Source organism: Falco rusticolus, chromosome 14 (genome assembly GCF_015220075.1).
Source record: "Falco rusticolus isolate bFalRus1 chromosome 14, bFalRus1.pri, whole genome shotgun sequence".
Taxonomy (NCBI): Eukaryota; Metazoa; Chordata; class Aves; order Falconiformes; family Falconidae; genus Falco; species Falco rusticolus.
In genome coordinates this window covers 4,165,999-4,187,285 of record NC_051200.1, presented here as the reverse complement: position 1 = coordinate 4,187,285, position 21,287 = coordinate 4,165,999, and the positions used below count along the sequence as shown (strand labels likewise).

Sequence of the window (21,287 nt, the reverse complement as noted above, 5' to 3'; positions counted from 1 at the left end):
AAATTGAACAGAGTATTAGGGTTACTAAATTCTCTTCACACTCCTGACTTTCTCACCAGTCATCAGAACCAAATTATTTTCCAGAAATGTGTTCGAGTTTTGGTTGGTTTTTTTCAGTTGGGTTTTTTGTTGTTGTTTTTGTTTGATTTGGTTTGGTTTTTTACCAGTAGACATCTACAGCACTACGCTGTTGCCTTCAGCCTGAAGGAGCTCTCCTGCCTCAAATATTGTATTGGTGCCAATTTTATGATTGTTGTTACTACTAATAGTTTTGCTAATATATTTGAGTTAGTTTTTGTTAGAAGTCTACATTTTTGTCAGAGAGAACTCCTTTGAAGAAACATCAGTTGACACCATGGATAGAGAGGAAGAGGTGTTTTCAGTGTGTCCTCCCCTTCAACAAAAAAACAGGCAATTTTATAACAATCCTTTTTTTTTCTCTCTTTTTTTGTCTTAGCATAAAACTGCACTGCAAGCATTTCTCAGGAGCCAGCCTCCAGCACATTCCCTGTATATTCCTCAGACACGTGGCACTTTGTCATAGCTGCTTCCCAGCCAGTTAATACTATTAGAAACATTTGGCCCCAACCCCCCGTGCAGATCATACTCTAGGATAACACACCAAGTCCTTGTGATGCTGCGGTACAACCAGTTTAATCTGCTTCTGGCATGTAGTAGCTGGCAGTGCTGTGTTCTCAGATAATCAATTGTTAGGTTCATAACATAGTGAAGTTTACTCTGTGTCTACCATTAACTGTTAGGACAGAAAGTGGATTGATCTACACTTCCTTGTGTTTGATCTCAAAGTCAATAATGGTCCGTCTTTAATGGGGCAGCTGTTTGTGAAGGGGTGCAGTCTGCCTGTGGCTTCTTCACAGTGGTTGTCGGTGCTCATTGTTGTGCTACACCAACCTTTTTGTCGTACCTGCCCCGCCACTGATGGCTGGTGTGACTGCAGAGGCTCAAGCCTTCCTTAGCTGAGAGATTTCAGCTGCCTGTGTAGAGTTTTTTGCACCCTCAGCAGGTTGACAGAACTATAAGGAGCTGTATGCCAGTGGCGTTAGGGTCTGTCCAAGGGGTAAGTTCAGTAGCTTTAGCTGAGAGCACACTGAAATAAACTCCAGAGCAGGCAGTTAGTTACCTGCAGGTATGTAAGCCTGTAAAGGGAGGAATTGTAGCTTCTTCAGCTGAGGCTAAATGTTTGAGGCAGGCTTTCGCCGTGAGATCGGTAGGTACCCTGCATACGTGAACGTAAGTACACGTGTCGTTCCTTCACGCTTCTGCGTATGCCAGATGGAGGGCTGAGCCCTTGAGTTATTGTGTGTAATATCTTTGAAATATTACATGCTTTCATGCTTTTTCTTTCTTAAGAATTTGATACCAAGTGAGCAAGGTCTGAAGGTCTGCCTTGGGCAAATTGTGATGTGGACAGTGAAAATCTTTTTGTGCTTTCTTGAAGCTATGTGAAAACAGGGGATGATGCTTTTTTGTTATAGACCTGGGGTAATTATATTTAAGAATGTCGTGGTTGTTTTTTTACTGTTTTGTTTTGTTTTAACTTGTATGACGTCTCCATCTTGCCTACTTCCCCCACAAGTGATTTTATGCTACTTTTGGAAGATGTCCTCTGCCCTCTTTTATTTTAGATTGCTTTCATAATTCTTTTTGGTTTGAAATAACTTGGGGTTTTTTAGAGCCACTTTCATTGCAAGTTTTACTAGGGAGTAAAGCCTGTAATATTGAGATAAGATCAAACAAAATTCTGTCTGTAATGAAATCACGAATATGTTCCACTGTAATTACAAAACAGAAGTGGCCCAGTTCTGCTTTCTTAGCCACTTAATTTAGGACTCAATAAAGGAAAGTGCTTAAAGACATCAAATTGCTGATAGGTTTATCTTCTGTCTGGAGTAGGGAGTGCCTCTCTGAACTGGAGGCACGTACCAGTGACTTTGTTGATTTTAGTGCTGTCATATTTGATGTGCATTGGCTTAAGCACAGGAAACCAGCCTCAAACACAAACTTGTGAAAACAGCTACTCATGTTTTGAGGGAAAACTCCAGAAATCTGAACTGCAAAATCTCTGCCAAATTGGGAAGAATCTTTTTCAAAATATTTATTACGCAGTCTTTTTCTTCTGAACTTCTATGAACTTCTGATATCTGTTGTGATAGATACATGGTTCCATTAACTGGCTGAAAATAGCACCTAGCCAGACACCGACGGCACAGCGTTTTCCCTGTTACCCAGCCCAGAGCAGGATTACGGCCGCGTTTGGTGTGGTACTGCAGAGTCTCAGGGGGATCCCTGTCTGGGGGACGGTTAAGCTCAGCAGTGTGAGCAAGGGGGTATGCTTTCTCGTCTCGCATCCCTTCTTCCAGTCAGTTAAAAAGGAGTCCCGGAGTCCTCCGGTCATGTTCTTCTTGACTGAAGAGTTATCTTTTAGTGGAGACCCGCTACAGAGAAGCAAAATGAAAGCTTTGTCTTACGGGATGTGTTTCATTGAGACGAAACTATGAAAAGTTAACCAGGTCATGAAAGCATTATGTCCTTGGCTCAGACTCAGACAGTCCAGTTACTGTAACCCTTGCAGGCTGGCACAGCAGGGCAGGACAGCTTCAGGCTACTCGAGACTGTAGCATCCTCAGCCAGCAGGCAGGCACTCGCACTGCCATCAGCAGTGGGCACTGGAGTCCGGGGGGGGGGGCGGTGTGTGTACTGTGGGGCGAAGGAAACCTCTTCTCCTGCAGCTCCCGTTAGCGATCTTGCCAAGGCCAGCAACGTTGTTGTAGCAGGGAGTGTACCAGATGGTGTTGATGCCCCGTTTTCTTGCCATGCTGGCAGGCAGGATGCCTGGTTAGGCATCCAGTCAGATGCCCGTTTGGATGCTAAAGCCTTTTGCTCCAGAGACATGGCCTGGACAGGGGAGAGATGCTTGTTACTACTTACAGTGAGTGGTGCATCACCTACTCTTGTTTTGGATGCACAGATGAACAAATAAGTACATGTTTGTATTTGTGATACAGGAATATTGCCAGATCAGTCAAATAAAACATGCTGCAAAACATTGGAAGCCTTTCCTCCTGAACTAATCTTCTTAACGTGTTTGTGATGTACGTTCCAAGTTAAATCTTCAGAAGTCATTTGCATTGAGCCATCACCTTAAACGTCATTGTTTGTATTTTATCTAGGAAACTACCGGACCAGAAAAAACAATACTTTTTTTTTAATTATTCCTTTGGATTTGTTTTGAGTTTATCAGTTTTTGGCTCTTTCATTCCGTGCAAGCACAGTGTCCTGATTACTGCTTTCTTTCCTTCCCCTTCACACTGCCTACACCTCTGAGTGGGCAAGAAGCCATCAAGCAGCGCATGCTTTAATTTTCACCTTCCACTGGCACATGAGCTCCACAGTGGCTGATGGAGTCGGACTGTCCCATGCCCTGTGCCGGCCGCTGGCCCAGCCTTCCCACTGCTGCAGCGCAGCCCGGCTGGCCTGGCTGCTCAGTCCCATCACCTGTACCCATGAAATTATCAGCATCTCATTTGTGCAGCTGCCTGTGTGAGGCTTCTGCCTGAGGAGTATCGCTCTTGTTGCCCATCGTGGCCCTGCTTGTTTGTGAAGATCAGCATCTGTGCAGTGTTGAGAGCGCAAGTCAAATGCTAGTAACTGGTCCGGGTCAGGTTGAAGACAGGCAGTGTGGTCCTTAAAAATGGCACAAGCAAGGTCTTCAGAGCTCAGCCTGGTAATAAATTACGGGGGGTCATAGTTCTTAGAGCCCCATAATTATTGATTAGAACATGAGATGCTGTTCTTGAAAAACATAAAGGTCTTCTTTTGGCAAACAGCTGAGAGATTGAGAAATCCCCTTCTGGAAACACTTTGCAATATTCTTCCTGTTCTGAAAATGGCACGTATTCATAAAAATTGATTCCAGAACCCAAGGTGCATTTCATCTTCGGAAGTATTGAACGTTATGTTGAATCACACAGAGTTATTTTTCCTAAGAAAACAAAGGCTATGTTGTTCCAGCTCTCATTAATGTTTATAGACAACAAACACTTACTTGCATTGGTACTTGTTCTTTTCTAATATCTGTCTCCTGTGAATGTTTCTCCATGTTCTTCGTTTCCTGTCAAGGTAACTCTCCAAAGGACTGTAGAAAACCAGTCTTCGTGGAGGCTGGCTGTGCTACAGAGCTGCCTGTGGGGTGTTACCCAACTGACTACAAACAGTTCACAACCCCAGACCATGGGGCTGCATTTCTGACCTGCTGGAAGGTGGTACCTCTGTTTTTAAGTGAGCATCTTTCACTTTGTTTTTTTCAGGGAGCATTGTGAGTGTGGGAGACCCTAAGAAGAAATACACTCGATTTGAAAAAATTGGTCAAGGGTAAGTCTAATCACAGTTGCTTGTACAAAAACATGGGCCAGGTATTTTGCTGTTGTAATATCAGGTGTGAAGTTGGGCGAGCTTCAGACATGTTCAGACACTGAGTTTAGATTCTCCTGTCTCTCAGTATTGATCAGAATTTACGACTTTGGTAAGAAGGCATTATCAAAGACAACTTCATGCTGGCAATATCTTGCCTGCAGCAGGGAGCAGGATCTGGAAGATCTACTGTCCCTCCAGTGTGTGGCATGTTTGCTTGTTTTCTTATGAGGAATCATTTTTGTATGTTTCAAAATAATATGGCTACACTACAGAAAGGAGAAAAATCTTTGTTGCCTAAAAGAGCAATTTAACACCTGATAGTTGTCAGATAAATAATAGTTCTCAATAACATTTCTTTCAAATATTTTTGCTTAAAAAAAAATACTCAGTAATCAGGATTATAACCACATAGTTTAGAAACTGAAACCTAAGGTTGGATGATAAACTCTCTTTTCTAGCAGAGGTAGTTAAACCCCAAAAATTTAGTAACAAATGCAGTGGATCACAAAGTACTTCATTGCCTACCTGATGGCAGAGCACTTGTGGATCCTGCAGGTTGTAGGCGTTTACTGAAAATAATCAACCAAGCTATTCCCTTTTGAAACCAAACTTTGCTTGCATTAGGATTGATTTGAAATATTTCCTATGTGAGGAGGCAAGAGCAAAAGAAATTAGATCAAAATTAGGTGTTTGACTTGCATTTTAAATACGGATGGATTCCCTGCTTGGCACAAGTTTCCTTGGCTGCGTTGTAATTCCAGGAGGGCTAGTGCTGTTTGTGCAACACCAGGATCCCGCTGCTGTCGGTGTATGACAGGAGCTGTTTACTGACATCAGGAGATACTTCTCTGCCTGAACTGCTTGTGAGGTTTGAACTCGGGGTAGCATGTTGCTGACCTAGAACTGACATGTACGGCGGAAAGCCAGACACACTCGTGCTCTTTTCTCCGGCAGGCTTTATTGCAGATGTATCTTGTTTGGTAGGGCACTTGTGGGACCGTGTTCCTGCTCCATTCATTCTGTAAAAACCCTTTCTCAGATTCCAGCTTGCTTTCTACCCGAAGATTTGGTTCTTATTGTCATTCGTAAAGTGTCGGTGGACACTTAGAGCTGTGCCAGTCTCCCCTAAGATAAGTGTCAACTGAAGAAGTGAGAGTCAGAATAAACATGTGTGTGAAGCAGATTATTGCTGTCACCATGAGTCTATGACCATCACCCTCACAATCTTTTATTTTGACAGTCCTAGGAGTGAGCTTGTACAGAGGTGCCTCAACAACTGGTGGAAAGACAAGTGGCTAATTTCTGGCCTGAAAGGGTATCTAGATTGATTTCCTCCAGCTTTTAGTACAGCCTGAAGATTGCACGCCCTTCTTACAGAGGAGCGCGTGTGCTGCCGTAACCAGCTCATGACTGTAATGCTGGTGGTCAATTTACAGTGATGGGGAAAGACCCTAAAGAAAAAAAAAATCATCACAAAGGTAATGAAACAGGATGAGGAGGAGGGACCGGACTGCTGCATGGCTGGGGTTAGCGTGTCTGTCTGCAGCAGGGCTGGGCTGAGGTGCACTGCCTTGGATGCTGCTGATGTGCTTAGTTGATGCAGGTGCCAGCTCCTGAGCTGCCTGCCCTTGCAATGAGTCGGGTACAGTTACGCCAAAGGCACTGGCAGCGGTGGAAGCCAGTAGGTTTTTAGTAGCTGCTAACGAGAGCACTGCAAGGCAGCAGGAGAGGTGGCTGCCCAGAGAACTGCAGGTAGAAAGCAACTTCTTACTTGGGGAAAAGCAACTTGGCTGGCACGTAGCACTTGGTGGCTTCACGCGGCTGGTAAGTTAAGAAACAGTGGGATGGCTGTACAGCCACTTTGCAGTGAGCGGCAGCCAGCAGGCCTGTGCTGAGGAACAGGTCAGCTTCAGTGCCGAGTCTCTGGCTTGTCATCTTTCTCCAGCTAAGGACTGAAAATGCTGCTGACACCGAAGGAAATGTAGTTACCTGGTGCTTGACAAAGAGGCTGTGTTTGCTCAAACAGTGTTAGCTCTTGCGAGAAAGACAAATTATTATGGAGCTATGAGCAGCCTGGGTTCAGGTTGGTTTTTCTTTTTTAACTTGTACTGCTCTGCATCACAGTGACACAGATCTAATTGTGGGCCCTGGTACTTGCCTAACTGCGTTAAAACTAAGATATTACAGAAGCCTTTAAAAGTTCGATACAGATCAGAAATTATAGTGGCTTAGAAGTAAAAGTTTGTAATGCAGAATTGCAGAGCCCTTGCAATTCATTCACAGCTTTATTTAAATTACTCACCTTTATCTGAACTCTTCACAGATGGCCTGGAGCATACCAGAAGCATCCTAATTGAAATACCCGTTTTAAAATAAACCCTGATAGGACTTTGCTGAGGAGATACAGCACGGTATTAGCAAGTCTGAATAAATGGTGTTGGCTTTTTATGCAAACAAATTGGATTAATCTGGACAATTAGTCATAGGAAAATGTATTTGCATTTATATTAAAAGAATACATAGCGTGCCCAATGAGAACATTGTTCCCAACACAGACATACGGTCTCTGGTGCCTGTTGAATTAAAATGCTTCAGAAACATTTCAGCCTGCAGGTAAACAAACAAGCCGGGGGATCACGTAAAAACGAGCAAACCGATTATGGCTTTTTCAGTCAGTGGGACACTTGCTGGATGCACGTTCCCGTCTCTCAGAATTCCCACCCTGCCTGTCCCTTGCCTCGCTGCCAGCGCTGGCAGTGTAAGCCTGTGGTCAGAAAGAAGCCCCATGAGGGTTTACAAGCCTGCAGTTGGTTTGAAACCCAAAGGGATTTCCTCTGATCGTGGCCTTTCCAGCCCTTCACGTCATTACAGGGAAATAACCTCTTCTAACGAGAGGCAGGTGGCAAACCAAGTCCCAGGCTGCCTGGTCTGCAGGTGAGCGTGCCACTTAGTTCTGGTGGCTCTGCAACAGCACCTGTGTCTGCCACAGAAGCCAGACACAGACACCACGAAGGGTCCTTCACGCGTGTGGCACACCTAAGGGAAGAGCTGCTGACAGCTCTTGGCAGACAAAGAAGCTGCTTAAGGACTCTCTGTTTTGAGTAGTTCTCCGTTTGTGTGTGAAACAAAGTATCTGCCTTTAACCTGCCTTAGCTGGGACCTGCCGGGCTGGCTGGAGAACAGTTTCCTTGCGTGCCGGAGAAAGCTGTGGCTAGATTCTTTCCTCGACTGGCTGTCACACGTGTTCAGGTTCTCAGAAGGGCTGGGTGGTGTTGCTCGAGTTTTACAGATAGATTCAAATAAGAGGTCTGAGAAGGCGCAGCTAGACTGTATGTTACGTTCCCTGGGGAAAGCACACGCATGCACACAAAAGGGGAAAAAACCCAACCAAAAATCAACGAAGCAAAACTGGAGAAAATGGGAGAAGAATTAAATATATTATTTTCCAGTTTTTGCAGACGCCCCCCCCTTAAGTTTTGAACTAAGATAATTTAGTATGTACATTTGAGTTTTGCACCAGCCCTTTTTCTTCATGTTGGACATAAGTCTTATCTTGGATGCCCTGCATGGCAGAGGGCTGGTGGGCTGCTGCGCTGCGGGATGAAGGACCGGGGGAACAGAAGCGTTCTACAGACACTGCAGGCAGCAGAGATCTATCTGGGCTGGCTTTCGCGTACAGGGACTAAGCTGCTTCTCATTTCTTTGCTGCTGTTTTGTTTCTAGGGCCTCGGGAACTGTGTATACAGCCATCGACATTGCTACAGGGCAGGAGGTAAGTGTCAAGAGTCCCAGCAGATCTGGCAGGTACTCAGTGCTTTCCCTTCTGGTGTGAACGGGGGAGGGGTCTTTTGGATTCTTTACTCAAGAAGTAAAGATTACAGTAAAGATCAAGTAGATCTTTACTGTAAAGGCTGTTCCTTTGAAGCGCAGACCAGTGTCAGCCTGTAAGATCTATCTTCTAGTGAGGCTGTTCCTCAGCACAGACTACTGTCAGCTGGCAAATACATCACCTACTGTCTTCAGCTTTTCCATGAAAGCTCTTCAGGGGCGATGTGGTTCTGTGCCTCAGTAACTGAACACTTACTGTGGCCCTCTGCTTTCCAGTAACCATTACACTGAGGTGTTGATTAATGCCTGAAAAGGTGCCTGCGAATTCCTGAGGGGAGGTCCTCATCCCCCCGGAATCAGTAAGAGCCTTGCTGGTCTCTGTGCTTGGGCTGGTGCTTCACCCGTAGCTTTTAAGTCCAATTGTAAGAAAATTATTTTTTTTACTTACTCTGTCTGCAGGACAAGTCTGTGCTCTCCACAGTGTCATTGGTCCAGCCTGGTGCTATGTTCCATCATCCCAGAATGGGTATTTTAATGGAGAGAAATCTGTAAAGAAATCTCGGCAAGCTTTTGGGCTGGCTAAAACCTATACAATTTTTATTGCCGTTGTAAATGTATGGGTTTAGAAATAGTTACATCTCTGCTTCCCAGTGGGCGTGAAGTTGTGCTATTGCAGAGAATATTGGTCTCTCTATACAATTTAACTCTTTAATTTACAGCATAAAAATTGACCTGTAGACCTGGCCATAGATTAGTTAGCAAAACAAATTGTTAAAATTTATAGGTCTGAGTAACAATGTATTATTTAATACATTACTATTAGTATTTTAATTTAATTATATTAAATATATAAATTATAAAAAATAAAATAAATATTAATTTATTAATAAATAATAAAGTAGTAATGAGAGGGCTCCGGAGAACCCTGGGGGTGGTCACAAATGTCCCTGTGGCAGGGAGGAATGAACAGCTTCAACACGTTGCTTAATTTTTGGACATTAATTTATTAACGACCAGAAAGAATGCAAGGAGGGAAGCAGTATCTTTCAGAGAAGGATACACTAGCTCTGTCTTAATTATTAAATATATTAATGCATCAACTAGCTGATGGAGGCTGCCATCATTCAGTCCCAATTTGCCTTAATCTCAGGTTCAGACAGTAATACTGTTTAGCATTTTTTCCATCATGCGTTTGATCTTCAAAGTATCATGAAAGACTTAATTAAGGAGAGTTCATGTTTAGGATGCGGTTTTGTGGTTTAGTCCTGCTGAAGCTGGTTGACACACACACACTGATGAGTGAGAAGGTGTGTATCGAGAGCAGAGGGCTAAACGATAACAGTCGTGTTTAGGACCGGTGTCAGCAATGGCCCGTTACAGCCCGTGAACTGGTCCCAGGGAAGCAGGAGCCAGGGGTGTGAGAAACAAATCCTGGAGGAAAGCAGCGTTAGCTCTGACGGCCCCTGTAGTGGTCGACTTAAAGTGGCATCTTAACATTCGTTTCCTTTTCCAAGCCAGAGTTTTTGAATGTATACAAACCCTGTCTGAAAAGCCTGGCTAGGAGACGAGGAGTGAGAGCGGAGGGGTGGTCTCTGGCGTGCCACGTCAGGAGTGGGACCAGGCAGGGGGAACTGGCCAAACTGCGTGTGGAGGGAGCGAGAGGCACCTTTAAATAGCCACAGGACCACGGTGCGTGTCGGGCAGTGGGGCTCTTCTGGGACCTCGAGGAAAGGTGGATTTGTAGGAGTCCTTGGCTGGAGCCGAGCTGGGTGGCAGGAGAGGGCTCAGCAAGGAGGCCGGGATGAAAAGCTCAAGGGGACACCGTGGCTGCCTGGGGGGAGATGGGACAGGGCAGAGGAGGCAGGAGGAGGCAGGATGGCTACAACGGTTCATAGCAAGGGGGACCGTATTAGTGATAAATGGACAAGGTGGTGTCTTGGAGAATCCTGTTGCTCTTTGGGGCCGCAGCTTAAGATTTCTGATTTATCGTTTCTGGCTGTCAGAAAATACATCTGAATCGTACTGGTAGTTTCTCATCCACCTGCAGTGCTGCGCTTTGTAACTGCTCTTAAATAGAGGTCTATAAGGGATCTAAAAGCCCCAAGCTCTGCTTATAACCCTGGGTGTATCCATAAAATACCACAGAATTGATTATTCTTTTTAAACCCAGAAAATAATTGCAAATTTAAACTGTTAAAGAATTTTATTTAGGGTTGCTAAATCAAAATTCAGGAAATTAGGAGGTGCTAAGATCGTTGGTTGTGGGTTTTTTGGTAACCTTAGCTATCTTTTTAGTATGGCATTTTATATGTAATGTACATATGTCTGTTCTTACGCAATCAAGTGAGTATCAGCAGTTGCTGTAACAATGATCAGTATATTTTTATATATTTTCACAGTAACACAATCACTTCCTGCTTGCAAAATGTGCATGAATAATAATAGTGGTGATAAACTAAGGCCATTTGAGAAGAACATGCATCTAGAGAGCGGTGTTAGAGATTTGTGGTTGATAGTTTAAAGACCATTTTTACGGATTTTACAAGGCAAAATGTATATGGCTGTGTGTCCTGTAACTAGCATCCAAGCTAGCAGAGGAATAGGGTGTTGTAATATAAGTTACTAATTTAATATATGTAATATAAGTTACTCTTATATTATATAATATGTAATATAAGTTACTCATATGTCTAATAACAAGACACTTTGGCACAGCTCTGCTGTGTCGTTCCAAAAACACTCACTCCCTGTTCATTCTGATCTTGTGCAACAGACTGCTCAAGTTAATGGGTTTCAATGTCATTTTAGGTGGCCATAAAGCAAATGAATCTCCAACAACAGCCCAAAAAGGAACTAATTATTAATGAAATCCTGGTCATGAGGGAAAATAAGAACCCCAATATTGTTAACTACTTAGACAGGTAAGTATTTCAGGTATTACCATGTTCATTTATATGCTGCAAACTAAAGAATAAAAGAAAACTTTGGTCACTGGCAGCAAATTGACCTCTTTATTATTTATCTACTCATATACAATGCATGGGAGGAGATTACTTTTTGTCTGCAATAATCTTTTCTGGCATACATAGTTTGAAGACTGTTTTCAAAAGCTGGATCAGCTATATCTTACTAAAACAACAGCCTGTAAGTTCACTACCTCCATGTTGTTTGGTTGGGTTTTGGTTTGTTTTTTGAAGTCGATCATATTTTCTGTGTCTTGTGATAAGTCCTGATAAATCATCATAGAAATTATTTCCCTTGGGCTGTTCCCACAATTTTCCACTGCTGTGGATGCCAGGAAGACTAGGTTCTTGTTTCCAGAAATACATAATTTGCCAGTTTTTAAATTTTTTTCCTATTTCTGAATGTATTTTATGTAAGATTTTCCAAACTGTTGACCAATTTCTGTCCTCAGTGGTACACACCCTTGTACCATGGACAACTGAAAGCTGTGTGGCCTTGTTCCTGGAGTTAGTAACTGAATTTATGTGTTGTGATGATGAACCAGATGATGTTATAGGTCCTGGTTCAAGATTTATCTTTGCTGTTACTCAACTGCATTTTTCAGTTGCTTGCCATCTAAGATGTCTAATTTTTCACTTGTGTGCCTTTCTCATTTAGACTGCACAGATTCTAAGTACTGTAATAGCCAAGGAATGTCTATTTGTTTTATTCTGTCTTCATTTAAATTGACCTGGAAACAAAAATCAACTGTAGTCTTTTCCATAAGGTAATTTAGCTATGCACGTTCATCTTAATGCCATTGTTTTCTTCTTTCAGCTACCTAGTTGGTGATGAGCTCTGGGTGGTTATGGAATACTTGGCTGGAGGCTCTTTAACCGATGTCGTTACGGAGACATGTATGGATGAAGGACAGATAGCTGCTGTCTGCAGGGAGGTAAGGGGTCCCACATGGGCTTCTGATGACTTGGGACGGGATGGTACTTCTGAACAGGTGGTAAGAACGTGAGTGATTTCATGTTCAGAGCTGTTTCTGTGTTGTTTTTATAATACGGAGAAGAAAGCATCTGAAGTGGACTGCCTGCCGGTATCACTGCACTTATTGTACCCTGTAGTTATATTCTTATATACTGTTACTGTATTTCTTTTTTATTTGTTTATATATTTTTTTTTTATTTTTACTATTCCCAACTTTGCCTCTTTAAACCTTTGCCTGGAGCATGTCTATACTGCATTCCTTGCCTGTAAAAGCAAACATGCTGGTTGCAGAATTATTTTAAAATAATAACAAAGAAAAACAGAGGCTAATTTATCACAGCTCTCAGCTTAGAAGGATAGAGTTCCACCCAAAATGGTGTTTGCTTCTGAAAAATGACTAACATGCTACTTTCAAATCTGCTGTAGAACCTAACAATAAAATCTTTGTCATGCAACCTCCCACCTGAAAGTGATCCACTTTGTACGGAAGGAAGGGACTTTTTGGCAAACAATGGTGTTTCATGTGGATGGAGATAGCACATTCATTGCAGCAGCAGTCATTCTGTCTGTGCTTTCAGGGGATAGTCTGTAACAATAAGTGACATTTCTCTTTCAGAAGCTAATATGCCTTCATTTAGAAAGTTATTACTCTAATAGTTGAAGCAGCAAGTCATTCCTCTTGACAGCACAATATTCTGCCATTACTCACAATTCATCTAGAAATTAAATCTTTTAGAGCCATTTCCTTTCTTGTGTGATGAAATCAGGTCATTAATTTTTACCCTCGTGTTTCTTTTTTATCTACCAGTGCCTGCAAGCGCTGGATTTCCTTCATTCAAACCAAGTGATTCACAGAGACATCAAAAGTGACAATATTCTTCTCGGAATGGACGGATCTGTCAAATTGAGTAGGTATTCTTGGTCGGGCGCAGGGTTCCCAGGACGTGGCGTTGGTGCTGCTTTTGACTGACTGCCAGTTACCCAAAAGCGATGCCTGTGCTAGCGCACTGACCACTGCTACGAGCTAAGAGCACAGTACCAGCGTGCAGAGAGGTGTAAAAAGGAAAAGGTGTAAAGAGTTGGCTTTGGTTTGTCTGCGTCCCTTCCGGAGAGAGGAAGTTGCAGTCTAAAGCTTCAAGTGAATAAAAGCCACTGCATGAAACTTGAGGGGTTTTTAAGTGGCCAATTCAGGATTTCCTTGGCTACAGCACTGAGTAAACAGAGCGTGGCCACGTTTCCAGATAGATTCAACAACGCTTTCACAGGCACGTAGTGGGATTTTTTTTTTTTTTTTTGCTTGGTTCTACAATTCAAGCTGGCTTTAACAACACTTGTTTTTCTCCTCAGCTGATTTTGGCTTCTGTGCTCAGATCACCCCTGAGCAGAGTAAACGGAGCACAATGGTTGGGACTCCTTACTGGATGGCACCAGAGGTGGTGACAAGAAAAGCGTACGGCCCCAAAGTGGACATCTGGTCACTTGGGATCATGGCAATAGAAATGGTGGAAGGAGAACCTCCTTACCTTAATGAAAATCCTCTCAGGGTAAGGTGCATATAAGATCTGGTACCACTGTGGTTCTAATCTGTCCCATGTTTTGTCTCCCATGAGACAAGGTTCCAGAAACATCAGCACGAGCTGGTTCTGCTGAGGGCCACTTCCCCGAGTGTCGCTGGAGCGTATCCCCGTGTCCCGTAGCTTAGGTTATGTCGGTGGGAGAACCTCAGAAGTGACATGTAGCCCGTTCAGAACAACGGTGCTTGAAAGTTCCCGTATGGTTTTTGAACTCTTTGAGCTGTATCTCTGAATGGCAGGAATTTTTCAGTGGCACGTTTCTCCAGTTGGGGAGTTTTTACGAAAACCATTTCAACTCTTATCTGCAGGCAGGGGAGCCTTCAAACTCAGATCAGAGCCTTTCCAGAAGTGTCACTAGTTAGAGCAATGCCATAGTTATTTATTACCAAATACATGCCTGAAAGTATGTTTATGCACAGATACTTGTAGTAAACTAATGCATTTTTCATGTTTTGAAGTCGTCATTGTTCCTTAAAATGAAATGACCAGTTCTTAGACCAAATAAGAGTGTAATAGTGGAGGAATGTATGCCAAGATAAAACCTCATGGCTGATGGCTGAAAGGAAGTCAAAATGCTGCACAGTTAATTCCTGATAGGATGCAGGAATTTATGAGGAAATTAATTTTGACTTACCTGTATACATACATGATTTCTGTTAAGGTTAAAATTAAAATAGAGCATGACCTTTAGCTTTTCTCACAGCAGTAAAGCTGCGTGCTGTCTGGCCTGCGGACCCCAGACTCTGTACTGCCAGCTGAAAAACGGGCAGGATTAAATCCTCAGCCGTACTGCTTAAGAAAGGAACAAAAAAATTACACAAATTTCAGTCTTCCGCTGGCTTTGAAAAAAGCTTCCTGAGTTTTCTTGGAAGACCTGGTTTGGTTGGTGCCTTGGGGTTGTGGTTTCAGCGGTGTGTCACCTCGCAAGGGTGGGTGAGGAGCAGGGAGGTTTGGGTTCGGGCTGTGCTGAGGGAGCACAGTGCACCGTAGCCGGCAGGGTGGCAGCAGCCCAGATTTACCAGCATGGGCTTTTGCACATCACCAGCTTTGCTTCAGTTTCCTGCAAAGAGAGGACCCCATGTTCCACTTGCTTCCATGGAAGACCCTCACAAAAAAAATTCCCAGGTGGCCAAGGTGGCCAACAGCACCCTGGCTTGTCACCAAAACGTGGCCAGCAGGAGCTGGGCAGTGACCATCACCCTGCGCTCAGCGCTGATGAGACTGCACCTCAAATCCTGGGTTCAGTTTGGGCCCCTCAGGGCAGGAGGGACATTGAGGTGCTGGAGCGTGTCCAGGGCTGGGGAAGGGGCTGGAGAACAAGTCTTAACCCAGGAACAGCTGGGGGAGCTGGGGGGTGTAGCCTGGAGGAGAGGTGGCTCAGAGGGGACCTTATTGTTCCCTACAGCTCCCTGACAGGGGGGTGTAGGCGGGGGGGGGGGGTCGGTCTCTTCTCCCAGATAACGAGCAACAGGACAAGAGGAAATGACCTCAGGTGACACCAGGGGAGGTTTAGATTGGACATTAGGAAAAACTTCTTCACAGAAAAGGTGGTCAAGCCCTGGGTCAGGCTGCCCAGGGAGGTGGTGGAGTCACCATCCCTGGAGGTGTTTAAAAGGTGTGTAGATGTGGAGCTTAGTGACAGGGTTTAGTGGTGGCCTTGGCAGTGCAGGGGTAATGGTTGGACTTGATGATCTCAAGGGGTTTTTTCCAACTGTGAAGAACAGATGAAGATAGTTAGCATTACTGGTTTAGGTGTTGAAAGTTCCCTGCTTCCTTAACCTCAGATGTTGACCAGGGCTCCTTGAGAAGCCTCAGGTCAACTTCTTATCTTTGACCAAATTCACGTCCAGCTGTTCCTGCTTTTACCCAGATTATCTGAGGTGCTTTTTTTCTCTGTACATGCCTCATCTCTGGCTGGAGTTAAGATCAACTTGAACCCCTAAGAAAGGCATCTTCAGGTGTCTGAGTAAAATTGCAGTAGGTTAAAATCAGGCACCTGAAGTCAGTACTGTCTGTACCAGCTTCCTGGACTCTTGCAGAGGTTGTTGCTCTTGCGCTGGGAGCAGTGAACAGCTTGTGATGGACCACCTGCAGTCCTCCCGTTACGGGGGGGTTTAATTAAGGTAAATCCACCCCAGCAGGGACAGGATCCATCAGCTGTTGTGTGTGGAATCGGAGACTTCAGTGAGAGGTCTTGCTCTCACCAAGCAAGACTTGGTTTTACAGCTAAGTTTTTAAGCTGATGGAACAGAAATTTTTTAGGTGATGGAACACAGTTGTTGGGTTTAATAGTCACGTTTAGACCATGTTCAGGGAATTCTGCAAAGCCTGGAAACAATAGGACGCTTTTTCATTTTTGTGAATGATTGTTTTAGTAATGGAAGGCACTCAGGAGATCCAGTTACTGACATTTAATTTAAATACATAATAAATTACAAGGGCATTAAAGGATCATTAATCATAAAGTTAGCAACAATCTTAATATAGATGCATTTATTGTTTTTTCATGTGTAGAGCAAATGCATCCCACGTTGCTCGGGTTCTTTCCAGCCTACGCAGAACTCAAGGAATGGACTATTTTCCAGCCTGGAGTGGCCTGGATATTTCTGTGATGGTGTTTGTTTTCTCTCGCTGTGATTTCCTTCCATCAGGCATATGCCTAGGGCCTGAGGGACAAACACTGGTGGGATAAATATCCTTGGAAATGCAGGTTGGAACTCCCCAGTTTCAGTTAAAAAAAACAAAACAGAAAAACACAAACAAACCAAACTAAGCATTTCTGTTTGCTTTCTCATTTATTAACCTCAGCACATCAGTTTTCCTCCAAACTGTAGCATATTTTCCAAATACCGTGGATCTTCTATAGTTTCAGGCTTCTAGACCATCTGTATGTTGTTCTGTCTGTATCTGGGTGGCCTGGATGACTTTAGGATATCATTTTCACGGAGTGCGGCTGTAATTGTATGCTGAATCCTTTCTTGTTTCTTGGTATGTTAAACGAATGAATGAGCTTATTGCCCCTCTGCAGCTACTGCAAACATTTATTTCCTTTGTACTGGACTGGTTTTCTTTGCCATCTGTATCATAGGAAACCAAAAGATACATGATAAGAAGGTACTTCAGCTTCCTGTAGACCTTTTTCTGTTGTTGTAGAAATACTCAGGAGGTGCAGTACCTAGCTAAAGATGGCTCTTCCTCATGATTCATGTTCTGTGAAGAAATGAGCAAGTAAAAGAGCTCCAGTAGTCCTGGAACTCCTGTTTTGCAGTCAGGTGAACATAGCTGGAATAAAAATTCCAAGGGCGACATCAGTGCTGTGTTCCTTTACCCCAGGAGAAACGCCATCCCTCGGGTAGCACGATGGGAGTGTAGTGAGGGCAGGCACTTCAGCTCACCACCGTGTCCAGTGGCTGAGATCAGCTGCAGGTGGACAGGGTAAGGCTGATTTTGTGACATTTATGCTGTGGGAAAAGTAAAGAAGCTTCCTTTTATTGTTTTTACTCTAGGATAGTTCTTTTGCCTTTTTAGGCTTGGAAATTTTCCTCTGTATTTAAGAGGATAATAGCAAAGTCAGTTTGGTCACAATCTGTTTAAACACCAGTAGTGCAGAGCTGTTACTATCACGGAAGACTCTCAGGCCTATTTCTATTTTTATTGCTCTATATTTCAGACGTATTCTACAAGTTTGAATAGTTCAAAATGTTTGTCTTTTTAAATAACATCTTGCAAAAGCAGAATGAGCTGATCTCTCTGGCTTCTCGGCACGTTAGGCCTTGGGTATGAGTGCACCGCACTGGATAATGCTCACCTTAGGTTTTGCAAAATTATGTTCTAGTTCCTTGGCCTGAGGAGTATCAGGAAGGGCTTGCAAAGCTGCGTGGACACCGCCAGCTGAATGGAAGCGAGCATCCTTGGCTTTGCTCAAGAAACTTAAGCTTAGGTTGAGCTAGATGCTCTCAAGGAGGAGAAAGGCTGGAATTTTCAGGTGTCGGGGTAGGCTGTGTGCACAGGTCTGCGCTCAGACAAGCAGCTGGATGTTTGTGCACATCATGGTGGGGAACCCACAGAGGACTCGACCCTTACCACAGACGGAGCCCCCCCGTTCTCAGATCGCACACTGCTCTGGGTTAAAACAGCGGGTGTGGGAGATGAGCTGCCCCCTCGTTCTTCTCACTGGGAAGCTTGCCTGAAACGTGACGATTGCAGTTGAAAGGCACCGTAGTCTGCGCTGCTGCTTGTCCGTGTTTGCTGAAATACTTGGTGGATGTATCTCATGACCGAGCCGCTTTCTCCGTGTCACCAAGCCAGCTTTCAGTAACCAGCTACCAAAACCTCCCATAGCTTTTCTGGCAATTTCTGGGATGGGGACAGCATTAATGTAGTTACTTGAGTATCAAAATTCATGCAGGGTTACCAGAGGGGTGGGATTACTCACTTTTCTGATTAGACCATTAAAAGTTTTTTTCTTTTACTAATAAATGAAGCTGATCTGGAATTTGGAGACTGCTGAAAGACACAGATGCAAGTGGCTCCTGTCTGCCCAATTATGCATTTTCTTCGTAATATATTTGTGCATGCAACTTAGGTGTCTGTGTTGAAAATGAGGTTCCAGATGTTTTTGTTTCTTTATCCAAGGAGTAAGCTGATGGATTTACCTTTTTTTTTTCATCCGGTTACCATTTTTATCAAGAACAGAGCGAAGAACTTGGCTACCTTTGATTTATGGAAAACTGTACTTTAGGCACCAGTGAGCACTGCAGAGATGGATTTTATGTAATAATACTTTGAAATAATACAGTTAGACCAAATTCACTCTTTAAAATAGCCTGTAAAGCTAGTGTCGATACTTGGAGAAGCAAAATGTGCTTTTGCTGATGTAGTTCATACTAACTAGGTCAGCCAATGAAATCGGCCGTCAAGGCGAGATCATTTTGATGTTAGAATAGCTGTGGCCGCATCAAGGGTCGTTGGGTTTTTTTGTTGGCATAGAAAAATCATTCCTAACCCTCTATGAGGGAAGAAACTGCCATTGGAGACTGGACCTTAAAAAAAATGGTGTCTGTATGAGCAGTTTGGATATGAAAGAAACCGGTGGGATCTCCCCTTTCCTTTTTCTGCAGGCGCTGTATCTGATAGCTACAAATGGGACACCAGAGCTGCAGAACCCCGAGCGACTGTCCGCTGTGTTTCGTGACTTCCTAAACTGCTGCCTGGAGATGGATGTGGACAGGCGAGGATCTGCCAAGGAGCTTCTGCAGGTAAAACGCGAAGCAGCTGCAAGTGAAACCGCTGTGCTATGTGACGGTTTTCTCATCAGCTAAATTCGAAGGTGACAGGTGGAACCCCCTCATATTAGTCTCTAGTCTTGATGCTTTGCAAATGAAAAATAAGTAGGATCGTAGAATGGTTTGGGCTGGAAGGGACCTTTAAAGGCCATCTAGTCCAGCCCCCCTGCAGTGGGCAGGGACCTCTTCAACTACATCTGGCTGCTCAGAGCCCCGTCCAACCTGACCCTGAATGTTTCCAGGGATCTACCATTTTTAGGGGCAACCTGTTCCACTGTTTCACCACCCTCGTCATAAAAAATGTCCTCCTTGGATCTAATCTCAGTCTGCCCTCTTTCAGCTTAAAACCATTACCCCTTGCCCTGTCGCAGCAGGTCCTGCTAAAAAGTCTGTCCCCATCTTCCTGATAGGCCCCTTAGGTACTGCAAGGCTGCAGTGAGGTCTCCCTGGAGCCTTCTCCTCTCCAGGCTGAACAACCCCAGCTCTCAGCCTTTCCTCACAGCAGAGCTGCTCCAGCCCTCTCAGCATTTTCCTGGCCCAATTGTGTATTTTGGTGGTATAATCAGTTTTACAGGGTGGCAAAATAACCAAAGTGGAACGATACCAGGCACGGAGGCCTGGCCTGGGTTTGTGACTGCCATGCACGGCCACAGCCAGGGAGGTGACCACGGCAGTCACAGCCCGGCGGTCAGAGGGCTGGCTGCGGGAAGGAGGGGTGCTGTGGGTGCTCAGTGTGAGCATCAGAGGGGCCCCGGCTGTCCCGTCCTGCCCCACTCTCAGAGGTTTCTGCCACTGGGCCCCACTTGGGGAGGTTTCTGCCGCCGAAACAGGGACAGCTGAGCGGGACTTGTCACAGCTCCACTTGCCGCCTGGCACAGCCGAGTGAATGAGAACCGCTACAGGTTTGCTGCCAGGTTTTGTGGCAGATCGGGAGCTGCAGAACGTGCCACTTGGCTGTCCCTGCAGCGAAGGTGCCAGCCGGCGCAGGAGGGGCAGGGCAGGGGGTGGCAGACACTGCTCTCACTGCAACCCAGAGCTGAGTCCATCAGCACTCTGTCACTTGTCCCCCTGCTCCTGTCTCGGTGCTGAAAACCTGCACCTCAGTGGCCTCCAGAACAGCACGTGGGCCTGAATGCTGCTGGGATAAACATTTCCTACAGGCATTGGCGTTCCCCGAGGAATGGCTTACACCCTTTGCCTTTTTTTGACAACTAAAATAGCCCGTGTCTTTAGGAGTAAGCATTTTGAGTTCCCTGAAAGGAACAAGGCCCTGGGACAGAAAGCAACGTTCCCACGGCGCTGGGAGCACAAATCCTAGCAAGCTGGAGACACCGTGCTAAATGGATTAATAGCATTATGGGTCATGTTTGCCCGTGACAGCAAGGTGCTGGACGTGGAGATGCAGGTGGTCCCCTCAGCCCTGTTTCTGCGTATTCCTGGTAACCAGAGGAACACTGCTTGAGCCTGTGAGTAACTGAGTTTGGAAAGTAATAGCTCATTTCTTTTTCTCCTTTGGGCAGCATCCATTTTTAAAATTAGCCAAGCCTCTCTCCAGCCTGACTCCACTGATCATTGCAGCAAAGGAAGCGATTAAGAACAGCAGCCGCTAGCGCTTCAGGCCGGCTTTCTCCCATGCAGACTTTCATTCTCAGAGCATTCTCAGAGCAGGACTGAGAACGAAAACTCTGTAAAACCTCAACTCTTGTGCTGTGGGACAGATGGACGAATGAACAAACCAACGGTCATGGTCATGGTGGTAGGAGGGAGAACAGCCCAGTCCCACCTGCTTTCTGGCTCCTTAATTTATTTCTAAGATTACACAGGGCTTAAGACAGAGGTAATGACCGAAAAAGCTTTGCTGCCTCGATTATTTCCAAGGTAAAGCAAATTCAGTTGGAAGATTCCCTTCCTTCTCACCATTTGAATAAGCTGTATGTTCACTTTTAAATTGTCAGTTGTTTCTTAAAGATGGAAAGTTCCTTTTATGTTGTTATTTCTTTTGGTTTGTTTTTTTTTCAAGGGGAGGGGGGATTTTTTTTTTTTTTGGTATGGTTTGGGATTGGAGAAGGATCTCCTTCATTCATAAACTCCAGACTGCACTGCCTTTTGAACACAGCCCACTCACTGGTATTTATTTGCCCAGTCATGGTACTTCTAGCTGAGGAAGAAAGAGAAATTGCATTTCCAATCAAAACCAAATCAAGAGTGGGGCAGGCAAAACATCCTG

At 44.6% G+C, this 21,287-nt stretch overlaps 1 protein-coding gene across 3 annotated transcripts in view; it reads left to right on the top strand.

The window, feature by feature from the left end:
• The window catches only part of PAK3 (p21 (RAC1) activated kinase 3), a 77,674-nt gene extending 56,629 nt beyond the window's left edge, over window positions 1–21,045 (top strand). For 2 of the 3 annotated variants that reach the window (XM_037407998.1, XM_037407999.1), the window contains 8 exons: window positions 4,329–4,392; window positions 8,158–8,206; window positions 11,071–11,183; window positions 12,043–12,160; window positions 13,010–13,109; window positions 13,549–13,745; window positions 18,896–19,033; window positions 20,581–20,780. In XM_037407998.1, the coding sequence (XP_037263895.1) occupies window positions 4,329–4,392; window positions 8,158–8,206; window positions 11,071–11,183; window positions 12,043–12,160; window positions 13,010–13,109; window positions 13,549–13,745; window positions 18,896–19,033; window positions 20,581–20,670 (869 nt within the window). In that variant the 3' untranslated portion in view covers window positions 20,671–20,780. Of the gene's footprint in view, window positions 1–4,328; window positions 4,393–8,157; window positions 8,207–11,070; window positions 11,184–12,042; window positions 12,161–13,009; window positions 13,110–13,548; window positions 13,746–18,895; window positions 19,034–20,580 lie in introns of all 3 variants that reach the window. The other variant, XM_037407997.1, reaches the window with a different exon arrangement.
• Window positions 21,046–21,287: the final 242 nt, after the last annotated feature.